Source organism: Neopsephotus bourkii, unplaced genomic scaffold (genome assembly GCF_033783945.1).
Source record: "Neopsephotus bourkii isolate Nb327-2 ecotype Australia unplaced genomic scaffold, CSIRO-AGI_Nbou_v1 NB_1388, whole genome shotgun sequence".
NCBI lineage: Eukaryota > Metazoa > Chordata > Aves > Psittaciformes > Psittacidae > Neopsephotus > Neopsephotus bourkii.
Genome location: NW_026901866.1, coordinates 5,666,674 through 5,688,606, shown reverse-complemented (window position 1 = coordinate 5,688,606; position 21,933 = coordinate 5,666,674). Strand labels below are relative to the sequence as shown.

At 39.1% G+C, this 21,933-nt stretch overlaps 1 protein-coding gene across 15 annotated transcripts in view; it reads left to right on the top strand.

Annotated features, from left to right (window-relative positions):
* The window catches only part of MEIS2 (Meis homeobox 2), a 174,994-nt gene that overhangs the window by 46,472 nt on the left and 106,589 nt on the right, over positions 1 to 21,933 (top strand). For all 15 annotated transcript variants that reach the window (XR_009727598.1, XM_061367682.1, XM_061367684.1 and 12 more), the window contains one exon: positions 7,261 to 7,406. Coding sequence is in view for 14 of the 15 variants with exons in the window: in XM_061367682.1 (XP_061223666.1) it covers positions 7,261 to 7,406 (146 nt within the window). In the remaining variant the exon portion in view is untranslated. The remainder of the gene's footprint in view (positions 1 to 7,260; positions 7,407 to 21,933) is intronic.

Genomic DNA, 21,933 nt, shown 5'->3' with positions numbered 1-21,933 from the left:
TGCCAGCTCCAGAGAAACAAATGCAGCCACATTTACATATGTGTCCATCTGTCTGTTTTTACACTTTATGTCTTCAGCCAGTGGGTGAAATTGTTTTAATCCAAGCTGCAGTCTGATTTTTTTTCTTCCTCTTTTTTTTTTCTGCTGATATTTTCTCTGTGTATATGTTATTTGTAGATGGACAAGCATATTCTTGACAGTAGCTAGTTCTTAATTGTCCTTCTAAGTAACCTAATCTATCAGGCCACTGTAGTTTTAACTGGAGTAAGCAGCAGAGTTCTCCATGGATAATTTTTGTTAGTTAGCAGATTGTTACCATCTCAGTGTTGCTGAAATCCCTAATCTCAGGTCAACGTGAAGCTGCAGTGGTTACAATCCTGTTGCCTGATGCAGTGTGAATGGAAGTGCTTTCTGTCAGAAACATGTGGTCTCTTCACTGGAGAGCCTGAGTAAATCCTGTGTAAATAGAGGGAGGCTAACAAAGGATGAGCCCCTGCAGCTCAGAGCATTTGGAGCCATTTGGAGGCTGAATTTGCTAAATGCTGCTTATACCGCCTGAAAAGTTGAAGAGAAAGGAGCATAAAATCCCTTCTTTTTTCTCTTTCTGCTCCTACCCTGGGGGGAGGGTGTTAAGGGCCAGGGAAGCCTGAGGTAAGCCTATGAAGATTGTTTTTTCAGTGCTCTTTTGAGTGTGAAAAAGGTGGCATGGGTCACTGTCCCCTCTTTAATGTCGGAAAACCCACACAGTTAGTAAATGTTGCATGTAAACTAAAGCATTTCATCCCTTCTCCTGCACTCCACGGCAGTGGGCCATGAACTAGTCACTTGAAAATCACAGAAAAATTTCACTTCAACATGTCCGGACAGTTTAGCACAGCAGGAACGTAAGAGAGATCAGCAATTAGCAGGTTGCTTTACTGTTCCCCTTGTCTGCACTGGGACCCTTTTTTTACCTGATGTGAAAAAATGCTGGATTACAACGGACAAGCCACGAACCTCCTGACTGTATAGAAGAGCTTAAAATTTAAACCACCGTTTATTAGTTCTCTCTTTAAAAACTAGAAAAATACGTTGTTGGCTTTTGAATTTAACCTCTAAGAATTCTCGATTCACTTCGCAAATAAACACGAGCTTTAAACACAGACAATTAAAGGCACAAAAAATCCAGGCTTTCTTTTCTTTTTTTTTTCTTTTTTTTTTTTTTTTTTAGCAGGAAAATAGTAAAAGGGGAAATGTGAAACATTACAGTTCTGCAAATAATTTTGGAAGATGTGAATCACCGATTTTATAGCATGTGTAGCTATGACAATAACATAGCTGGAATGTCATTCTTACCTTTGAGTAAATAGAATATTTGCAAATGGCTCTCTGAAAATAAGATAAAGTAGTGATTATAGAAGGGTGCCTATCCAGAAATAGAAGAGGATCAGTTTTTATTCTGTCACTTGTTGTAAATACACTTTAGATACCAGATACCATGCAACTCTTAAAGCCTCTAGCACATACTGCCAGATGGCAATAGGGACTTGCTCCTGACTGGCAAACTATGCTAAAATGTGATTAGATCAAGTAGAACAGATTTTTAGGTGAAGTGGCTGATAGTGGCTTCAGTTCCCTTCCTTTTATTCCTTTTTGGATTTACAATAATTATTAATGCTTGGACTGTGTGAAATTTGTACATCATCTTCACAGTAACAGCCCAGTGGAACTGCTGGATTATATTCTGGAAAGTAAAAGATCTTGCAAAAGAGCAGCAGAGAGAGGGTCAGGTCTTCATCTCCTCCCTGCTGCAGAGGGCAAAAGAATATCACCTTACGTAGTAAAAGAGGTGGTAGTGTTATATGTCTGAAATCTTCCCGAACCTTCTAGTGCACCAGTGTCCAACCTTACTTTCTCTCCAAGATGCTCACTGAAACATATGCTACCATGAGACATGCCTGGTGCTCCAGAGACACAAAAAGGGAGAGGCTGATTACAGCAGCTCACTTGAGGACAGCCTATCCCAGGATGGGGCAAGTGATGACTGAGCATACAGGCTAACCTAGGATGCCTGGGCAGCTTCTGATGGCTTCTTTCCTTCTGCAGTCAAGTGATTCAGAAAAACCAGCACATGTACTGGCAGAGCACTGCTGAAGATGGCACAGCTCTAAGCTGGGATGCCCGCTTGAACTGTTTGTGGTTTTCAAAATCCCAGGTTTGCCACCCATAACCTGTCCTAACTCAGTTTCCTCAGGCAGTAAGACGCAGTAGAAAAACATTGCTTCTGTGGTGTGAGGACACTAAGTCAACTTCCATGAACAGGGATCATTAAAACGAGGGAACAAACCCCAAACCCATAGCCAGCACTTCATTCAAAGAATTGTGATCTTCTGAAGCTGGAAGGCTAAAAAGCCTGATGATTTTAACAGGGTGGAATGGAGATAAGGAGTTCTCCTGAAGGGTCTTTGATTCTGGAGCTGACCTTCCTTCACTATTAGTCCTCCCTACCACACAGACTGTCTTATCTTCAAAACATATTCAAACACTTCTCTTTCCAGCTTTTTGGCAGTGGTAATTAACCAGATTTCTAAGATTTTTCTCTGCTGGTGATGTGGATCATTTACTAAGCTGAACATTCTTATTAATAACGATTTACAATACTTATGTGACCAGATGGATGCATTATAAGTACAAACAAATAATTGCAAATGTGACTATAAGCTGCATGTCGATTCTCTTCTTTGTTTTGCATTCATATCTACATATTCTACTCATCAAAATACTGGACTGAAAGATTGTAGAGTAGTTTACTTAAGATCAGCATAGTGCATTGTGGCTTTCCTTTTCCGAATCCTTTAATTTCACTTTCATACTGCTTGCACTACTCATAGAAAAAATGGTGAAGTGTCTTGTCTCCCCCTCATTTTAGATACCCCTGCTCTTCTGTCTTTTCCTTTAGCATGGTAAACCATAACATGTAAGGGACCTCTGACAATGAAGGAACTCAAATACTGGTTCCCAAAATGTAGTATTCCAGAAATCACTTTTCTTACTGCTCAGCTTGTTATGATGGTAATAGGAACTATTTCTAGAGTTTGAATCTGGGCTTCTGTACTTTGGCCTGACTGAGTTATCCTTTTCAGTTACCATTTTGAATGGATTGGGAATTTGTTATTCATCCTGTTCACAAATAGTGAAAAGACTAGATGAGCATCTTATAAACAGCAGTTTCTTAATCTTTTGCTGGGGCCTTGCTCTGTGAGGAATGCAAAGACTAGGGTTGAGATAATAGTGGTGGTGTGAAGGACTGTCAAAGAGGAATTCACTGATGCAATAAGGTTGGACAGGCCTTCTGTAGGATTGGACTCTGTTTCCTGAAAAGTCCTCAGTAGTGTGAACATTGGTGTCAGCAAGCTAGACTGTCCAAGGTAAATCAGTTTGTAGCAAGTTAAATTTGAAATTATGATGCAACGGCAACCCTGCTCTAACTGGTTATTTGGTTATTTTTCTAAGATAAGAGGTAGTCTCCTTTGCTTTCAATGTAAAATAGTGTATCTTGTGGGAAGAAGCCCTCAAAATGTGCTAAGTATCTGCACAGAGAGCTTGTGTGGAAGTCCAGCTTTCCCAACTTCCCACTGTGTAAAGAAGACTTGCATCTTCAGCATCCTCCACAAAACCTTCTGCTAGAAGAGAAGGTCTTTAAGGAATCCTCTGTGGGTCACTTTGCAAACGAATTTCATCTAACCTCTCTCCATCTCTTACAGGGGTTATTGAGACTATTACACAGCATTGATATAATCTGAAACAAGCTGGGTAATTTATGTAATTCTCTACTGGCTTGAATCCCGCAGTCATTGACACCTCCACAAAGAGAGCGCCACTCAAGAATTCTCCACTTTCCTAGAACAGTGATAGGGTTTTGCTATCACTTGTACTCTTTGCACAAGAATAAATGAGTGAACAGTGTGCAAAGCAGGAGAAAGTCGCCTTTTTTTTTTTTTTTTGTTGCTGTGTGAAAGACAATGTCATTGGGCCAAAATCTAGACTTCATTTTGCCACAAGAAAACTGGGGTAATTGTGCTTATATAGTTGCAATTTCCATACAAATTAGGATTTGACTCTACTCTTCTTACAAATTACCATCCAAATCAGAATATGAACAGTTCACATGAGCAGAATCACTTGTAATGATGGTTTAAATGATTTAAATTTAGATCCCTTCATACAGCAGTTAAAAATATAGTTGATCCATTCTGCCATAGTGTGACTTTCAAGTCAGTTCACTTTAATTCACTTTTGATAGTTTTGTTTTCTTCATTTAAAGTAAGTTGTGCTTTTTTTGATACAGTAGACTAGGATCAGGATCTCCATATCCAAAAAGCAAATCATGCCATCTTGAAAAATCTGTTATGGGCTAGTTCTATGATTTCTTGCCACTTGAAATAGTATCCATTAGTGTGAGCAGTTGTAGTCCTATTAAAGACATGACAATACAAATTAACAGGATTGTGTCTGTAGCTCACCAAGAGCAACAAATCTTGCTGTATTTATCTTTTGAGGTCATTTGGAGGTACGATATTCGAATTTTCTTTCCTGAGGTTACGGAGTAGATTGGGGATGCACTGACTCATCATTGGGTAAGGTGGGAAGGCAATGGGAGCTTCAGCTAAATTTTCCTCTCTTGGGCTGCTACTGGTTTTTTAAAACCAGTATGTTATGAAACCTCTCCAAAAGGTCTCAACACTGATTTAGCATGTAAGTGCCTCCTGCTGAGGATGCTCACAAATGGGAAAGTATGTATATACAAACAGGAATTTGTCCATTCAGAGAGTGAACAAATGCTTCTGCGATGCCAAAGGGTGGTGCATAGCAAAAGTTTTGCAGGTCCATGCATCCTGTGCATGCACACATAGCTTTTACATAAAGAGACAAAGATATCTTCATCTGCACGACAGATAGACAAACAGACTGACTGACTTCAAACTTGCACTTTCAGTAGGGATTTTTTCCCCCCCATCTCTGGGTACTGCTTTTCAAAATTGCCCGAGGCTACAGTACAGCACCTCAGATCCCCAAGGCCCATTGCCTGGCTCCTAATAGCCACTCTCCATCTGTGTCACATGAACAGCTGATGAGATAGCTCCAGTGTCTGTATTTTGGAGAGCATATCCACCCAGGTTAAAATGCTGGGGTTGCCAAGGAGCAGTCAGAAGCCATTAGTGTTTGTGAGAATTTGCCTTGCAGCAGTTCCTTGGCATAGTGGAAAGTGTGTGTGTGTGTGTGTGCGTGTGTGTGTGTGCGCGCACGCGTGTGTTGTGAGAGAGAGAGAGAGGTAGGGTGTAATATGGGGGACGGGGACGGTGGTGTACAGAGCAATGGGTAGGAGTGCTTTCTAAATATCCAACATCTTGCAAAAGCGAACAGTTGGTTACAGCATTTAGGGCTTCCATAATCTCTTTGATTAGTTTGCTGTGATTCAAGTCTCCTTTCTCTATATTTAACAGAAACAAACATTAAAAAAAAAGAAAAAAAAAAGAAAAAAAAGAAAAAGAAGCATGAGAAATAAAGCAGTGACTTCAGGGTCTTGCTCTGGTGTTTGGGCAGATGGAAAGGAGCTGCTCTGCCTTGGGGCAGGGTGGTTGTAATGAAGTGGCCTGTCAGTCTGTAAATAGTGAGGGTCATCTCTTCCATGTGATGGAGGGTATCACATTGCAGTGAAAATGGAAATGTCAATAAAATTAATCTGCCAGCTCTTTGCTGTGGCTTTTTCTGTCTCTCTGGTCCAAAAGGGTTGGTTTTTCAAAGCGGAGGCAGTAGAAGAAGGGTGATCTGGTACAGGAGGGAAGATGGAGCTGAAATGCAAGTTTTGAAGCAAATGGACTGTATGTAGCAGCAACGTATTTTGTTTAGTAGCACTACAGAGCTAGACAAAGCTATAGGAATTAGCTCATGAATCTATAGCATTCCTCAGGAAGCTATGGAGCGTCTAGCTCAGGCTACATTGAGCACAGAGTTTATTGTTTTAGGCTTTCTTGGACAAGGTTTTTACTTAGCATGGGATTTATGGCATTTACTGCTAATGAATGTCTATTCTTAAATTACAAAAACCACCGTCTCAGCACAATTCCCAGATGTCCTTCCAGGACCTCAGCTTCTTAAACACCAGCAGGGAGCATAAACTCTCCACTTCTCTGTTTTCCTCTTTCGTGTGGCTCCGGGCTAATGATGTGTAAGGAAAACACAGCAATCTATAAAGTCTCAGTGCTGTCCCAGTATTCTTCATTTATTTTGCATTTGATTATGCCACAAGTCGGATCTTGTTTCTTTCCTTTTTTTAAAGTTATTAGTTCAAATATTAATGTAGGAATATGGCATATATTGCTGCTCTTGATTGATGCCTTCCCAAAAACAGGAAGACGTGCTCGTATGAATTTTAAGAAAGTAGGGGTCCTGCAATGCCTTGCCAGAAGAGTTTTTCAGATACATAATTTAGATGCCCTCCAGGCAGGCTTTCAAGGCATTTTTGCTGGAGGGCAAGAAAAAATAACTATGACTGTTAAAAGTAAATGATTTTTGCTAATGCACAATTAATGCCAGGGAAAAGCACAGAAGAGAAAGATGTTGATGGAAAGTTCTGATTAAGTGAGAGCTCTACCTTGATGTGCATCTTTTTTTTTCTTTTTTTTTTTTTAATGATAATAATCACTGAGGCAGAGATGTAGAAGTTTTCATGTCATGCAAATGCTGTATGCAGGGTCATACTAGGTGTATGTGTTTGTGCGTGTGTATGTATGTGTGTTGGGAGGTGATGGTTATGGGGAGGGGTTCATCTGACAGTGTGTTATGTGCACTGAACGGTGACATGGTTACTGCCACCTCTGCAGAGGGCCTCGAATATATAGACTACAGCACATTTAACTTGATTACTTATAGTATGTATTCAGAATGGTTGTAGGGATGCATTTACAGTGAATGGGTTTTCTTGTGGCAGGTTTTCCCACATTGAATCCCATAATTGACAAAGAGCTATTGCACTATGTCAAGCACACAATTTAATTGAATTAATGATATATGCATGTGTGAAACACAAAATTAGTATTTGGAGAGACATGGTTTCTAATTTTTACTTATTTGTATCAGCACTTGTATATAATGAGAAACTGTATGTGTCTGAACTAGCAAATCAAAATAAGACTGTAATAGTGTCTTGGTAGCTAATAATACTTTTTGGCTTCTATATTTTGTTCATTAAATGTCTCCCTGTTTTTCCTTTTGTTGTAGGAGATGGTTTAGACAACAGCGTAGCCTCACCTGGTACAGGAGATGATGATGACCCAGACAAGGACAAAAAGCGTCAGAAGAAAAGAGGCATTTTCCCCAAAGTAGCAACAAATATCATGAGAGCATGGCTTTTCCAGCATCTCACAGTAAGTGGTGCCCAAAATCAAAATAGATTTCTATTCATGTGCCTAATGTGGTTTATTCATCGTTATTACAGATCAGTTGTCCCCATAATTTTTGGACCATTATTAAGGCTCAATTATTGCTGCTTATTCTTTTTCGTCTAGATTTTTTTCCTTGGCTCTTGGAATCATGACAAATCTTAAGGAAACCCTATAAATATATATGTGTATCTACACACATACATGCCTATAGAGAAAAAGAGGGATAGTACAAAGCCTTAGCATGGAATACCACCTACATATAAAGCAACCATTTTTTGCTTTGAACTATTAAAAATGTTTCTAAGGACAAAAAAGGGAGTTTCTTGCTTTGGCATTTATAAAACTCTGCCTTCTTGATTTTTTATTGCTGGCCTCTGCTTACAAGATCTTCACATGTATCTGGTGGAAGATAGAGCCCCAGTCACTGAGTGCTGAAATACACTGTGGATGTTAGAGAAGCCAACATAGCAACTTGCAAACTTGTCACTGTTACTTTTTGTGAGAAATACAGAAGGTTTATGTGTTCCTTAATTCGCCTGTTGCATAACAGACACAATAAACACCGTTTCTGCTTCTCTGTAAGTCCATATGTAAAAAAACCCTAGCCATATTTACATTTGGGGGAGAGAGATTAAATATGAGAAAAAGCAATGCTTTCTGTGGGCTTTGTCGTCCGGCTTGCAATTGGGATTATGTGTTAGCGTTCTGTTGATTATTATAACTTCACTTAGGCATCAAAACACGGTTCCACCCAGTAGCACTCTTTGTAGTTTACTTCATGTGGAAAATAATGGAAACTGGTAAAATTATCAATTGATTTTCTTCTTCCTCTCCCTGTAAAATTGTTTCTCACTTGCAAAGGCTTAAAATGCTAACTGTTATTAACTACCATTTCTTCTACCAAAGTTTTATAAATTTCCACAGTAGCTGATGTTGGTTACAGTGTAATGATTTCAGGACAAGGTACCGGATTTATTTATGATAGTGACTATCGAACTGCTCTGCTAGCAGCACAGCTAAAGGGGGGAGCAATAGATCCACATTTCTAAACCATCATTTTGATGTAAGGACATTAGTAGCAAACTAAGGTGCATTGATCTGGCCTGTGGGGTCAGGATTAGCTGAAATAGCCAGTGTCTCTGCTGGAGTAGTGGTTATTTCTGCCTCCCAGCTATGGCCATTTCAAAGGTCAGGTGCCCTGTACCCACTTGGCTCAGAGGAATTAGACAGAACATGAGTCTCTGGGCTGATTACTTAACCAAAGACAAAATAATGAGTCCTAAGCAAATACTGACTAATTGAAAGGGCTGTAAATCCATTACATATTGGTCAGGGATAATCAGGAGTATTTAATCACTTTTATCTATTCAGGAGCACTGAAGCTGCAACAGCAAAGCCCTGAACCTTGCCATGTGCTTATTATTCTCATCATTATCAAAATTACTTCACAGCTGTTCTTTGCTACATCACCTCAGCTGGAGATTTACTAACCTGTAAAATGTTTTTAATTTGGAAGTCGAGTGAGTGTGAGTGGAGGGTTTTAGGGTTTTTCATTTAGCTGTAGGATACCTTTGGAGGAGTAGTACAGGCAGACAGCAAAAAGCAGGGCCACAAATAAACCAGTCTCTGTGTTAATTCCATGTCTCTGTGTTAATTCCATTTCCTCTCATGAAATTCGTGATACCCTGTTTTTTTCTCCCTGCCTTCCTTTCTCATGTGCTCATTGAAACATTCGACACATACTTATTAACAGCCAACTGCCTCTCACTTCTCTTGAGGAAAGTCCTCCTGGCTTTTTGAAATCCCTTTTCCTTGATTCCACCCTCTCTTTCCTGACCCTCTTCATCCTGCATGAACTGGGGAAATTTGCCATCACTGGTGAGGATGGTCTCACAAAAAATCAAATTAAACGAACACAAAAAGCCCCAAACCTTTTACTGTCCAAGCTTTAATGAGTTTGCAGGTGTTGAAAGATTTACTGTGCTGTAATTCTCAGACCTGCAAACTGATAATGGAGACCCCTGACCAGCGCAATGTAAATTCAGAGAGATTCTTGCCATAAACACATGCAGGGAGGAAGAGAACTCCTTTCTTTTAAAGATCTTGCATTTTTTTCTCAAATTAGCTTGTCCATTTAAAGCGCAATGCTGGCTGAGCCAGAACGGGGGAATCTGTGATGTACAATTTTATTGTTTCAAGTAAATATCTTTACAATGGCAGTCCATGATTCAATGTACATTCCTTCATTACTACTCTAACCTTATTTCAAATTGGTTTGTTCCTCCTTTGTGCTGTATGACCTGTTCTTGTATTACAATAATCCCCTGATGTACCCTTTTTTCTTTCTCTCTCTCTCTCTTTTTTTTTTTAAGAAACTAATTGAATTATCTCATTATTTTAATTTGTTAAGCAAATGTATTTTACATCTCAGGATGTGTTCTTAAAGAAGGAGCTGCTTAGGCTTTGCCCCCTGAATGGGCCATTGGTACATTTTGACATTCATGCATTCATTAAGGAGAGGAACATAAAAGAGCTCTGGTTGTATTTTTTTTCAAACACCCAACCAGCACAGAGCAACTTTTCCATAAGCCACAGGGGTCTCTCTACATATGTTCTCAACTGCAAGCCATTGTCACCTATTCTGAATACCTCAAAAGGACAAATAAAATACTAAAGGCCAACTGTAGCAATTGTTAGCTGTTAGTTTCAATATGACAAAAATCATTAACCTCTGGTTTCCCTGGAAAGAGAAGCAGTGGCAGTCCATCTCTTATGTCATGGATTAAACTTCAAATTCCTCTAGACTGTCAAATTCAAAGAGTAACTTAGTACTGACTAATTGTATTTATTTATGATTTTAGAGAAAATGTTACCTTTTTTTTTCCCTTATTCAGTCAGTTTGCAAACTCCTAAGGTAGCCAGTGTTAAAAACTGAATTGCCTATGTGGCTTTTTTTGAAGAGGCAGGCACTTGAACTCTGATGTAGAATGAATATATCTTACAGGCTGTGTCTTTCAAAACAATTTCTAACCCCTATCACAGCTTCCATTTTGCAATAACTTTAATTATATTTGAAATAGGATACACATACATGTTTTTATTGCTGGAAATTAAATGCAAGGAGTAGGAGCTTCTTGCATGTTCTCATTTGCTTACTGAGCTTTGTCTTACATTTGGAATTACAACGGTACCAGAAGATGAAAGATCTGAGGATGAATTGGTTGGAAATGTGTATGCTTTTTCTGGATAACATCCAGTGTTTAAGAAAGTAGAGGAAATCCTAGTTTGGTAGTATAAGCTTTTCAATAGTACATAAAGATTACAACATCAGAAAGGTAAACCTGACATTAAGACTGTTTTTATTTGAGTTCAAAGGTGGTTAAAGAAAAGAAACAGCAAGAAATCTGACCCAAGCCGAGAGTTTATTCATAGCTTTGGAATACTCCTTTTCCTCTATGCCAAGGAGTCCTTAGTACACTCAATTAGCCTCTCAGACATCTCTGCTTTCCTCCCTCAAGTGCTCCCCTATTTGCCCTGCAAAGAACATATTTGATCATGAAGTGAAAACAGGAAGTGCTCAAATGCATAGACACCTCGAGCTTACACCAATGCTGAGATTAGGATTTCTTACCAGCAACTATACACAGCAGGCCCCCCTCCTTCTATGTCCTTTTGAAGGATGGAGGACCTTTAAAACGTATGTACATAATCAGAAAAGAATAAAGTTATAAAGGAAACAATTATACCATTCTATGGACTTCTACCTCTGGTAGTTCATTGCTTTCTGTAGCATAGTTTATCAAGGACTACACTTTTGCTACAGTCAATGTTTTCCCCGCTTCTTTGACAGAGCTAGTAGAACAGAGACATGTTTATTCTTTGACATTTACCTGGAGTCATGCCCTTTGTTGAAATTCTATTTTGGTTGTTTCTTTCGTTACTCTATGTAAGAAGAACTATATCTTAATGAAAGGTACCAGATATAACAAAGGTAGCCTGCAAACTAAACCTTTTTTATGACAGTGCCAGATTCCTAGCTGATGATGTCTGGGGTTTCTCCCCCAAAGTCAGTGGAGTTGAGTTGGGTTTTTTGCTTTATTTACTAGCTGAAATTCTGTCTCCTAACATTTGTTTGAACAGTGTCATCTTCACCCGATCTCCAAAATTTTCTGGCTGAAATCTTGCTTTATACATAGTCTCTTGTAGAGTAGATTTTGGATTGATCTGCTTTGGTGTCAGGATAGAGTAAGTTCTACTGGGAAGTGTTAAAATGAATCTGCCACAGCCTCTGTACTTACCTGAATTAATTTTCTTAACTTGTCATATTCAGGTGTCCAGATTGAATGATATGAATAGTCTTACTGAAACAGATTATACTTTTTTTCCTGCTGTATTTATGTGGGTGTATCTGAGAATATAATGGTTCTCTCATATTTTGATGAATGGCTTACCAAGCCTTTTATACAGTGCTGCTATTTTATTTATTCGTTAGATTTGATTCTAGAGATGAATGTCATCAACTAAAGTCAATCTTGGAGCAAGCTTTCAAAACAGTTGTAACCATCCAACCTTCATAAATACCCCGTCCCATATCATGATTTTTGGAATAAAACCTAAAGGAGGGTTAGGAACATAGCTTGTGATTGCAGTCCACACAGAAAACAGCTTACTTTCATACCAAAGAGTAGACCAGCTTTCTGCAGAGTCGGGCTCTAGGAAAAGCGTTCTTCACATTGTTGGTTTTGCTGTACTTTAAAAAAACAAAACAAAACAAACAAACAAACAAACAGAAAACAAAAAATACAACAGACCTTTGTCCAGTTAAAATGGTGCAAGGGCAGCTGGGAGACGAAGAAGATACAGGAATGAGAAGACAATTTTAGCACATATTGTGGACTGCATTGTAATGCGTTAGACACTCCCAGGGTACACTGAGGAGACGGACGATGTCCTCAATTCTCCTGTAAAACACCTTGCATGTGGGTTCACCTGGCTGCCATTTCTGCTTCAGTGTACCATGGAGTCAGAGAGTTGGAGGAGCCTAAGGTACAGTTTTATTCCAGGTCTGCTTTTTAGGCAGGGCTGACAGTGTCCTGAATTTGCAACCAGGTAACAAGTTGCCTGCTGATGTAGGACAGACATTTCAGACTGTACAGACACCATCCAGATGGAAGTGTGCCCTGAAAAATAATATTGCACTAATTTTTCAGCTGGGTAAACTTTGTAAAGAGAGGTTAAATGGTTTCACCCTATTGCTAAAGAAAAATCAGTATCTGAACATTAAACCTCCCTGACCTGTGGTCCTGTGGTCCTCAAGGTGATGGAGCTGCATGCCTTTGTACCCCAAAGTTGCTCTTGTCACCCACCAGAAGAGCTAGTGTCTGCTGTTCACATTTGTTGTTGTTGCTGGTGTTAGTGTAGCCCTGCCGAATGTCACAGGCATCCCCCTCTTATCCTGCCTGCCTGTGGTATGGCGTCACCAGCCTGGACAGAATAAAACTGGAAATCTTTCTCAAAACGCCACTTCTGATCTTAGGCTGAAATGTTTCATCCTCTAACTGCTCTTGGTCCTTGGCCATGAAATCAGTCCTAGAGATTTAGTAACAGACCAAATGTCAATATACCTTTTAAACGCCACAGTCTTAAAAGAAAAGAGGTGAAATGAGGTGGGGGTGGGGCTTTGTTTGTTTTAAAAATGGAATCTGAGATTAGATCTGACATTTCTACATCCACCCCCTACAGAAGAGGGAACCCGGGGTCATGGGGTGTGTGGGCCTCAAAAGCTAGCTTTGTCTGGGAGTGGTTAATCTAATCATTGTTACATAGACATCTGTTATTTCTTCTGAAAAATTGATGCTTTTGTGACACAATGATCCATCTATTTAGTATAACAGCCTGAGTAATTAAATTAAAAAAAGAATATTTTTGCAGGAGCATGTATTATAAAACTGCCATACCTCCTTGTACCAGCAAAAAGGCTGGAGAAAAGGAGAGGGAAAGGGGGAGAGGAGTACTTTAAGCCCTGCATTGTTTTCTGCTGGCTGGAGGAAAACATCTGTGAATTGTTTGAACTGAACCTTAGCAGGGACTGTCTGAATCTGTGTCATCTCTGTTTAATTTCAGGAAATGATGTCACAGTGCATTAAATAACAATGCTGCATGATTTATTTTTACTTGTACATGCTGTCCTAAGCATTTTGGTTACATGGAAGTGTTTCCAATTAAGTGCAAGCTTTCAGTTTTAAAAAATATACTCAGTAATGCTTTCTGGTGTGTTTTTTTTTTTGGGGGGGGGGCATTGGTATGGAAAGACTGGGTATTTTAGGGGGTCACCGAGGTTCAGGGCTGTTGGAGGGCTCTGGGCCCATTTGTCATGTGCTTATTTGTAGTTGGGACTGGATGTCAGCTCTCTTGTCACCCATGGCAACCTCTAGGACCGTGGGTTTGTTACAAAGCACGTCTGGGGGAGAAAAATACCTAAATATTCCGAACCGATCCGTCAAAAGACCTATTAGATAGTTATAGTCAGGCCTGCATACTGTAGCTTCTGCCTCGATCAAACTTTCTGCACTCCCCCTTCTTCTGCAGAAGAATAGAGGACATAAGTCAATTCTGTCTGCCATCTGTCGCCTCTTTCCCTGCTCCTCAAATTAAAGAGACAGTCCGAAATTTAAATAATTGGCTACAATCACAGGAAGCCTGCCTGGAAATTATTATATGTGCATTCAGGGTTGGGGTTTTTTATGACTTCTCATTTTATTTTGAAGGGGGGAATCTTTATTGTACTTCTCTGGAGATCAAAATATGTTGTGTGTTTCAGCTTCAAAAATAGCATTCTGAGAAATATTGGAGTTGCAGTGTCACCAAGTTGTTATCTAATAAGATTCCAAGTTATATATAGGGTGAAATTCACACACACACATACACACACACCCCAGACAATCCCCAAATTGTGAATCCTGCAAAGGACAAACAAATGAAACACAACACCCTTCCCCTTTGGTTCTCCCTTCCCGTTCTTTCCCTTTCCCTCCTCAAATCCCTGGCAGGCTGAGGGGCTGCAGCATAGTCCTTTCACAGCTCTACCAGGATGATTTAGGCTCTTGAGCCTGCCTAATGTCCTTTTCAAGGCCTGCTGTACCAGTTTTTCACACTACTGTCTGATGTTAGCTAGTTTCTCTCCTTTCTCTCTATTTTTTTTTTTCACCGCCCTGCCTGGTTTTGCCTCCTCCTCATCAACAGGCAACACAGTGTGTCAGGACTGCAGTAACCTGAATTTCATTCATGTGGCATATGAGGTCAGCCATTGCCAAGCCATCAGATAACATGGCTAGATGTTACTTCCCAATTTGGTATTTTACCTGCCATTTTCATGCAAGGAATTACTGAGAACAGATTGTAACGAGAAACATGTGCCTGATTTTAGTTGAGGCTTGATTAAAAAGCCTCAGCTGAGCAAGTTGAATGTGGTCTTGCAAAAGATAGCATCAGCTACTGGTGTTTTCTGGTTGCTATTGTCAGTTACAAAGCTTTGCAGAGTCAATATAGGAAATAAGTGAAAAGAAAATAAAAGAAGAAAGAATACCAAAGTCCAAGTAATTAATTCCTTAAAGTAACTGAAACAAGGAAGTAGTAATAATTCATTTACATAAAATTGTGACTTCAAGACTCACAAGGTAAAAGGAGATTTAACTAAAGCATATACAATTATAAATAATGGTTAAACACTCTGAAAAATTGCACTAATAAATGTTGTGCATTGCAGTCTTTGAAAATCAGGATCACTGAAATAGAGGTGAGAATTTTTTTGAGTCTCTTCAAGTTCCACTATTTAAAACAGATGTCATTAGAAAAATTGTAGCTCCTACCTTTCTCTATAGTGTGTTCACATGAGTGTGTATATATATATAAAATATATTTTTAGGGAAAAAGCAATTGCTGTTGTTTGTGCAAAGTGATACTGCCTCTCAGTTTTGCCTCAGGACATGTTTATTCAAGACCTTCCTTTCAAGACCCATGAGCAGAGTAATTGGTTTCAAAGAAGTTTTTTGTAAAATTAGTTATACTGAAAAAAACCAAAACCTTGTTTCTGCCAACAGTTCCACAACTGCTAAGAAATGGAGATGTGGATTCTTATTGTTGCCTAACGAAGAGTAGTTTATGGCAGACAGTATTACTTATGGTGTTGTGGAGTTTGCCTTGAGTTAGGATACTTAGAATACCATGCATTACATACTTTAGAGTAGATTGACAGCAGTCATTTCTAGTATCCAAAGCAATCATTGGCATCTTTAAAGATTTATTATTGTCTTTAAGCATAATGGCAATACAGTTTTTATGCTTTTAGATTTGCTATTTTTATTTTTAACTGCTAGCCCCAAATCTGCCAGCACTAATTTCAGTTGTTTTGTCTAATACTGGCTGATAGATTGTCAACTCACAGTTTAATGCCATAAAGATTTTTTTAAATCTTGGTTTTAACTTTTTTATGATGGCAGTTCAAAGCATGTATTTTATTTGTAGAGCTGACTACTTATGTCCGTAAAAGGTTTAACAACTCATGACATACTCTTACAATCTCAGCACATTGAATCAGTGATCAAGTAAATAGCAGCAAATAGTTTAGTGTTTAAAAAATAAATCTTAATTTGTTTAATGCTATAGAAATTTGGCTATCACCTGGATCAAGCTTTTATTTCATCTAAGGTACATTTCAAGGTGGCAGCTCGATATTCTAGTGTGGATACACTGTGGAAATACTGACTAAACTGCACGGCAATGGTAAAGCTCCTGTTCACTTTCTTAATGTATACTAAGTATAAGAAAGGAGTAGATTTTTTGTAAGATCATGGCCTAGTCTAGACTACTTTGGAGCTTGTTATGTCAATTCAAAAACCCCCAAAGACAATGTGATCTGCATTTTCAGTTGACATTCTGTGAACATATGTAGATCTTTATAAAAGTGGTTCTCTTTCCTCCCAGGTAGGATAAAAAATGCAGGTTTAGTTTTTCTGTGTTCAAATATTTGCAGATAATTCACAGATTAGTACCTAACAGTGTGCACCATTCTCAGACCTGCTTCCATTAATTCCAGTGGAACTCTGGTCCCTTTGAAAAGGCCAGACAAAATGAAGCAGTGAAATCATAATGGGAGACAAACACAGTTTTGCATCTTAATATGTGTTAAACGCAACAGACACTTTATCCACAGATTATACTTAACAAGTCTTTCAAGGATTCCCTATTTTATGGTAGAAAGACAAGTTTACTGAGTGCTCAGCTATGTGTCACATTCTCTGGTGGCTGAACCCTCACTATTGTCCCCAGGATGCCTTAGCACAAGGGAGCTCTGGCAGGCGTGGGGAGATTTCAGTACAGTTTCTAGATGTGACCATGGCAAAACACTATGCCTCAGTTTCTCTGTTTAAACAGTGTGGCATAATGATGGTGTCTGCTTTTAGGAGTGCTTTTGTTATTTACAGATGAAAAACTCTGTGTGAGACCTGTGTCTTATCCTTAGCATCACAGAGGCTTGCACTTCTGTTGTGGTTTTATCCTGTTGCTGAACTAGCAAGACAGACATGCAATACTTGTACAAATACTTGAACTTCTGTAGGCTTTGAAAGTCCAAGGTCTTTTTCCTTTTATGAGGGAGCATTTAATATAAAATTAAAAGTGTTATGTTCTTTCTAGTCTACACTGAAGATGACAGCATTCGTTGCAAGCTACTTTAGCTCAAGTGGCTCCTGCTTGAGTTATTTTTTTGTTTGTTAGGTCCTTTCCTTGCTGGTGACCTCAAGCGGTGATTATTGCATGCAAATGGTATCAAATGTCTTTCCCAGAAAGCAGCAACAAAAAGAACCTTGGGCACCAACTTCTGGCCTAGGGGCAGGAGTCAGAATAAGGGTAGTGCAATAGTATTAACAAATGCATCTTTGTACTTCAAGGAGTCACTAGTGGATATTCCCCTCCTTAACAGCCTACGGAATTTCCTGATGTGCAATAGGGCTTTGGCAGTTTTCCAGACAGCCTGATCCTTCTGCTCTCTGATGCCTCTTCTGATTCATTCAGGTGCTTCCCACTTGTGCACCCCACTTGCACTTGAATAAGAAATGGGAAGCAGGAGGGTGAAGACCTAGAAAAAAGCAAGGGACACAAACGCTACTGAGCCATGTTGATCCATGTCGGGAAGCTCTCTGTATACTGAGGAGCACATGCAGACAGCTGACAGCTGTTTTGATTGTCCACAAATGGACTATTCCAAAATATAGAATATGAATAGTGAGAAAGGTCACCATGTGTGATAGTAACAAGAATGAGGAACATTAAGTGGTCATGAAAGTGATGTGTGTTTGGGAGAGTCAGCAAATGAATGGTGCATAGGAATACATAGGTGCATAGGAATTGTAGCACCCATAAATTGCAAAGAAATTTAGTTAATTTGAGGGTTCTTCAAAAATCAAAATTTTTAAAGGGTGCTTTCATTTCAACTCTAATGGGATATTCTGATGACCTGTTTCAGAAATGAAATGGAAGCACCTGTGAAAAAAGGTTAATTGTGAACAACAAAAACGGGGGAAATAATTTAATTAATTTCTCCTTTCCACCCTCCTCTAGTGTTCAGCAGACTAATCCAACAGTTGTGTTACTTGGTCTGTCTCTTTTCAATTCTGTTTCTTCCATTTCCACATGGACATTTTACTGCGTAAACTAACAAACATCTCTTAGGAAAGAGAGGTTTTTCCTAAGTTGGTATGAACCTCGCTGTGGAAGGTGGGATGAAAGTTTTAGGACAACCCTAAACAGTCCATGTTGTTCCACATTGTACACCTACTTACACTTCAGTTTTAAGGGGCCTACTTTGTATGCATGTGTTGCGTGGTGGCCATTAGATGCCAAACACTTCTCAGACCAGAAAAACCCTGCTACTTGGTGCATATCTACCTTAGGCATTTGCAGACAATTCACTGCTATAATTAATCTTAGCTGGCTTGGCTCTATGAAACCTGAACTTCTATCCCACAATGCTCTTAGATGAAAGCAAATTTCAGAGAAAAAGGACTCTTGCCTCTTTCTCTCTCTTACCCACTCCCAGCCCCAAAAGCTGTCCATTTAGAAAGCAGTAATGCTTGCAAAGGAGATTAAATCCTTCTATAAACCACTGCAAAACTGTATGTGCAACAGGAAAATAAAATGTCTACAAACAAATAGGACTGTGGTGTTTTGCCAGCATGGATATGAAGAAGCATAACCTTAGAACTGTTAAACTATCCCAAGTTCAGCTCCTGGGATCTGAATCCTACTCAAAGTCTCAGCTGAAAATGTACGATACTGCACTCTCCAGCATGGTAATGCTGTAGCATGCTCTACTGCCTCCCGAACAAGCGCTTCTTGTGGCAAACTTCTTGCTGAGACTGAAAACTCTTTCAAACAGGGCTTGGGGGCTCATGAGCTTTCTACACAGTGCTCTGTAGGCTCACTCTGTGAAAAAGAATCTTGCCTAAAAGAGGCCAAATATCACACGACTGAGCTGGTGGGAAATTTAAACTGTACTTAGGAAAGAAGTCAATCGAGCTGCTGTAGTGAAAGGTAGTGTTCAGAGTGAGATCACCGTGTTATGATCTCATGCTGAACATCAGGACTGTTTTTTTTCTTGATGATTATGAAACTAGCCTGAGGCCAGTCTGGTGAGAGTCTAAAAAAGATATAGAAGGATGTTTGGAGAGCCTGCCTACCAGGGGCCTTATTCCCAAAAAAGTATAATAGAGGCTGAGGGATGAGAGAAATGAGAGCTGTATTGTTATTTCCAGTACTTTCCCCATCCATCCCAAAAATGTAGGATTTAGCCATAGACACAGAATGCACATACTGAATTGGTGAATAAGCACAAGCTACAAACAGGAGCAGAAATTATTGAAGGGGAACAAAATGCCTTGCAGGAATAATGGAATTCAACAACAACAAAAAAAAAAAAAAACCAAACCCCAGTCACTGAGACTGTAGAACAATCAACAACAAAAAAAACCCACCAAACCCCAGTCACTGAGACTGTAGAACAATCTGTGGAAGTGCCTTTGCTTAGCACTTTCAAAACTAGATTCCAAAAAAACATTTGAAGAAATACTGCTGAGAAACATCTTGCATTCCTGGAGTTACACTAAAGTACCGTTGCCTGAAGCATTTCTCATATTTCCATGTTTTCTTATTAATGATTAAAAGCTGAAAAATATCTTGAAATTAGAGCTGGTTTCAGAAGGAAACCTTCCCAAATTTGTCTTCCTTCAGGTTTAGTTTTTTGTTGTATTTGTTTCAGCTTTTGAAATGACATTTCATTTATCCGTCAGTGGGAAAATTACAAAATTAACTTACAAAGTCAAATCAGAAGTGAGATGGAGATCCGAAACAAAGAATTAAGCTTAAGAGAAATATGTAATTACTGATTCTTCAGGCACTGGGAGTTTGAGTGGATGTTGAAGGTCAGCTCTGTCAGACCAGCAATGGAAGTGAGTTTGTATTGAGGACCTTATGTTAAAAACACCTCCCTTTCAGATATTCAGGGATAGAGTCTGTGTCACAATACATTCCCTGTTCTTCCTTCACAGCATGTGAAGTTTCACAAATATCTGGGAAAGGTGTAGGTCTGAAATCAACCCTTACGCAGCTTAGTGTTCCCCAATATTTCTAGTACGTGCTCCAACAATAGCCCTATGAAAAGTCAACCCAAACCACCAAAAGTTGCTTGAGCATTCAGTATCCACAGTAATTGTTAAGGATGTGGATCCAATATAAATTTAATGCAGAATGAGGTTGATTATGAATTTACACAGAAATTTGAATGCCAAAGGTGGAAAACATGGCCTTTTCACGTGTTTTTCGCTTACGGACTTTTATGGCAATTTGATGTCAGGATTCAAAACAAAGCCTGGGCCCTCAGAGAGGCAGAATGACCCCAAGAAAATATTGACTGAGTGCCTGCTGACTCAGACTGCTGAATTTAACACACAGCTTTCCTCAAAAGCATGAAGAAAGAGACTGTATTTTGAATTTAAAACTAAATTTTGCTTTTAACATTACTTTGTAATAATGCAACTCTGGAGTTCCACATTTGTCTCAATGACTTCCAGATCAAATGAGCTCAGTTTGCAATGCAGAAAAATGCCCCCTTTTTTTTTTTTTTTTTTTTTTTTAACCATTGCCAGAATTACAAATTTAGCCTGGGTTCTGAGATCCAAGTTGCATTCTTTCTGGCTCATTTATTGGCAGTCATAGGGATTATACAATAACAGTAATGTTGCAATTACAATAGTAAATCTATGCAATTACAATAATAAATAGACGATGGAGCAGCCAGAATAAAGTCCAGTTTTCTTGCCTATAGCTAGCTGGCTTATGAAGAAAAATAGCAGAAACTTCTATTATGGTTTGAAGTCAATGGTATTTTTTGTCAGCAGAGAATCAAATACAATTCAGACACACAGGGATGAAAATCTGTTCAGTAAGTCAGTCACTTTTCAGAACACCGCTGCTTAGTTTTGTTACTGTTCTATTCTGGGGGATTTTTTCTATGTAGCTCAATATGGCCTAGTGAGTTGGGCTTGTTTGGAAGATTTCTGAAGTAAAGTGACAGGGCAAAGATCTTTTTTTCTCTCTCTTAACTGTCCTTCCCAGGAATGGGCTTGTGTGCCCATTTTAAAGATGCCACTGGCATGAAATACCTTTTGTAGTGTTTTGATATACAGTTCAGAAGTTACCTGCATGGAAAAAGGGAGCAGGAGCTTTCTATGGCTGTGTGTTGAAATCCAACTAGCTGCGAAAGCAGCCAGTACTGACCTTTGCTCTCTGAACAGTCTTCTGGCATGGAGCTGAGTTTTCCTACTGCTCTTCAGAATTGTAAATAATGTTAGTACACCCTGAATTCAGTGCATGCAGCACTTTACATTAGTACTGTGTATCTTAAAATAAACAACATTGCAAGCTGTTTATTTTGGTGTTACTATGTATGCATTTTTTAAACAGTGGTTACTTAAACAAATGTCTCTGTTCCCACAGCACTTAAAAGCTGCTGTTTGCTCATTGTGGTTTTTGGGTTTTGTCACTTTTGTTTTGATTATTTCTGAAAATCACACTTGAGGATACAGAAGACAGGAGTAAGTTGAACTTGATCCAAACAAATGCTTCATGTCACAGCTTTTTCTTTATGCCAGCTTTTCCCATGTTCCTAGCAGAAATAATAATTTTGGTTTAGATCAAACTTGCAGATCACCAGTATTACAGATTGGACCAAACTGTCCTCAAATGTGTTTCTGCAGGCCAGTCAGGCCATTCATTTTGTTATCTGACCCTGAGATAGCAAAATTGTTTTGATGTTAATACTGATTATTTATTGCTCAGCAAAACAAAAAGTGTGTGGGATAAAAAACTAGGGAATTGAGGGTTTCCATACATTATTTCCCCCTCTCTCATCTGTCTTCATTCATCCACCCTAGAATCCTCAAGCACCACGCAAACT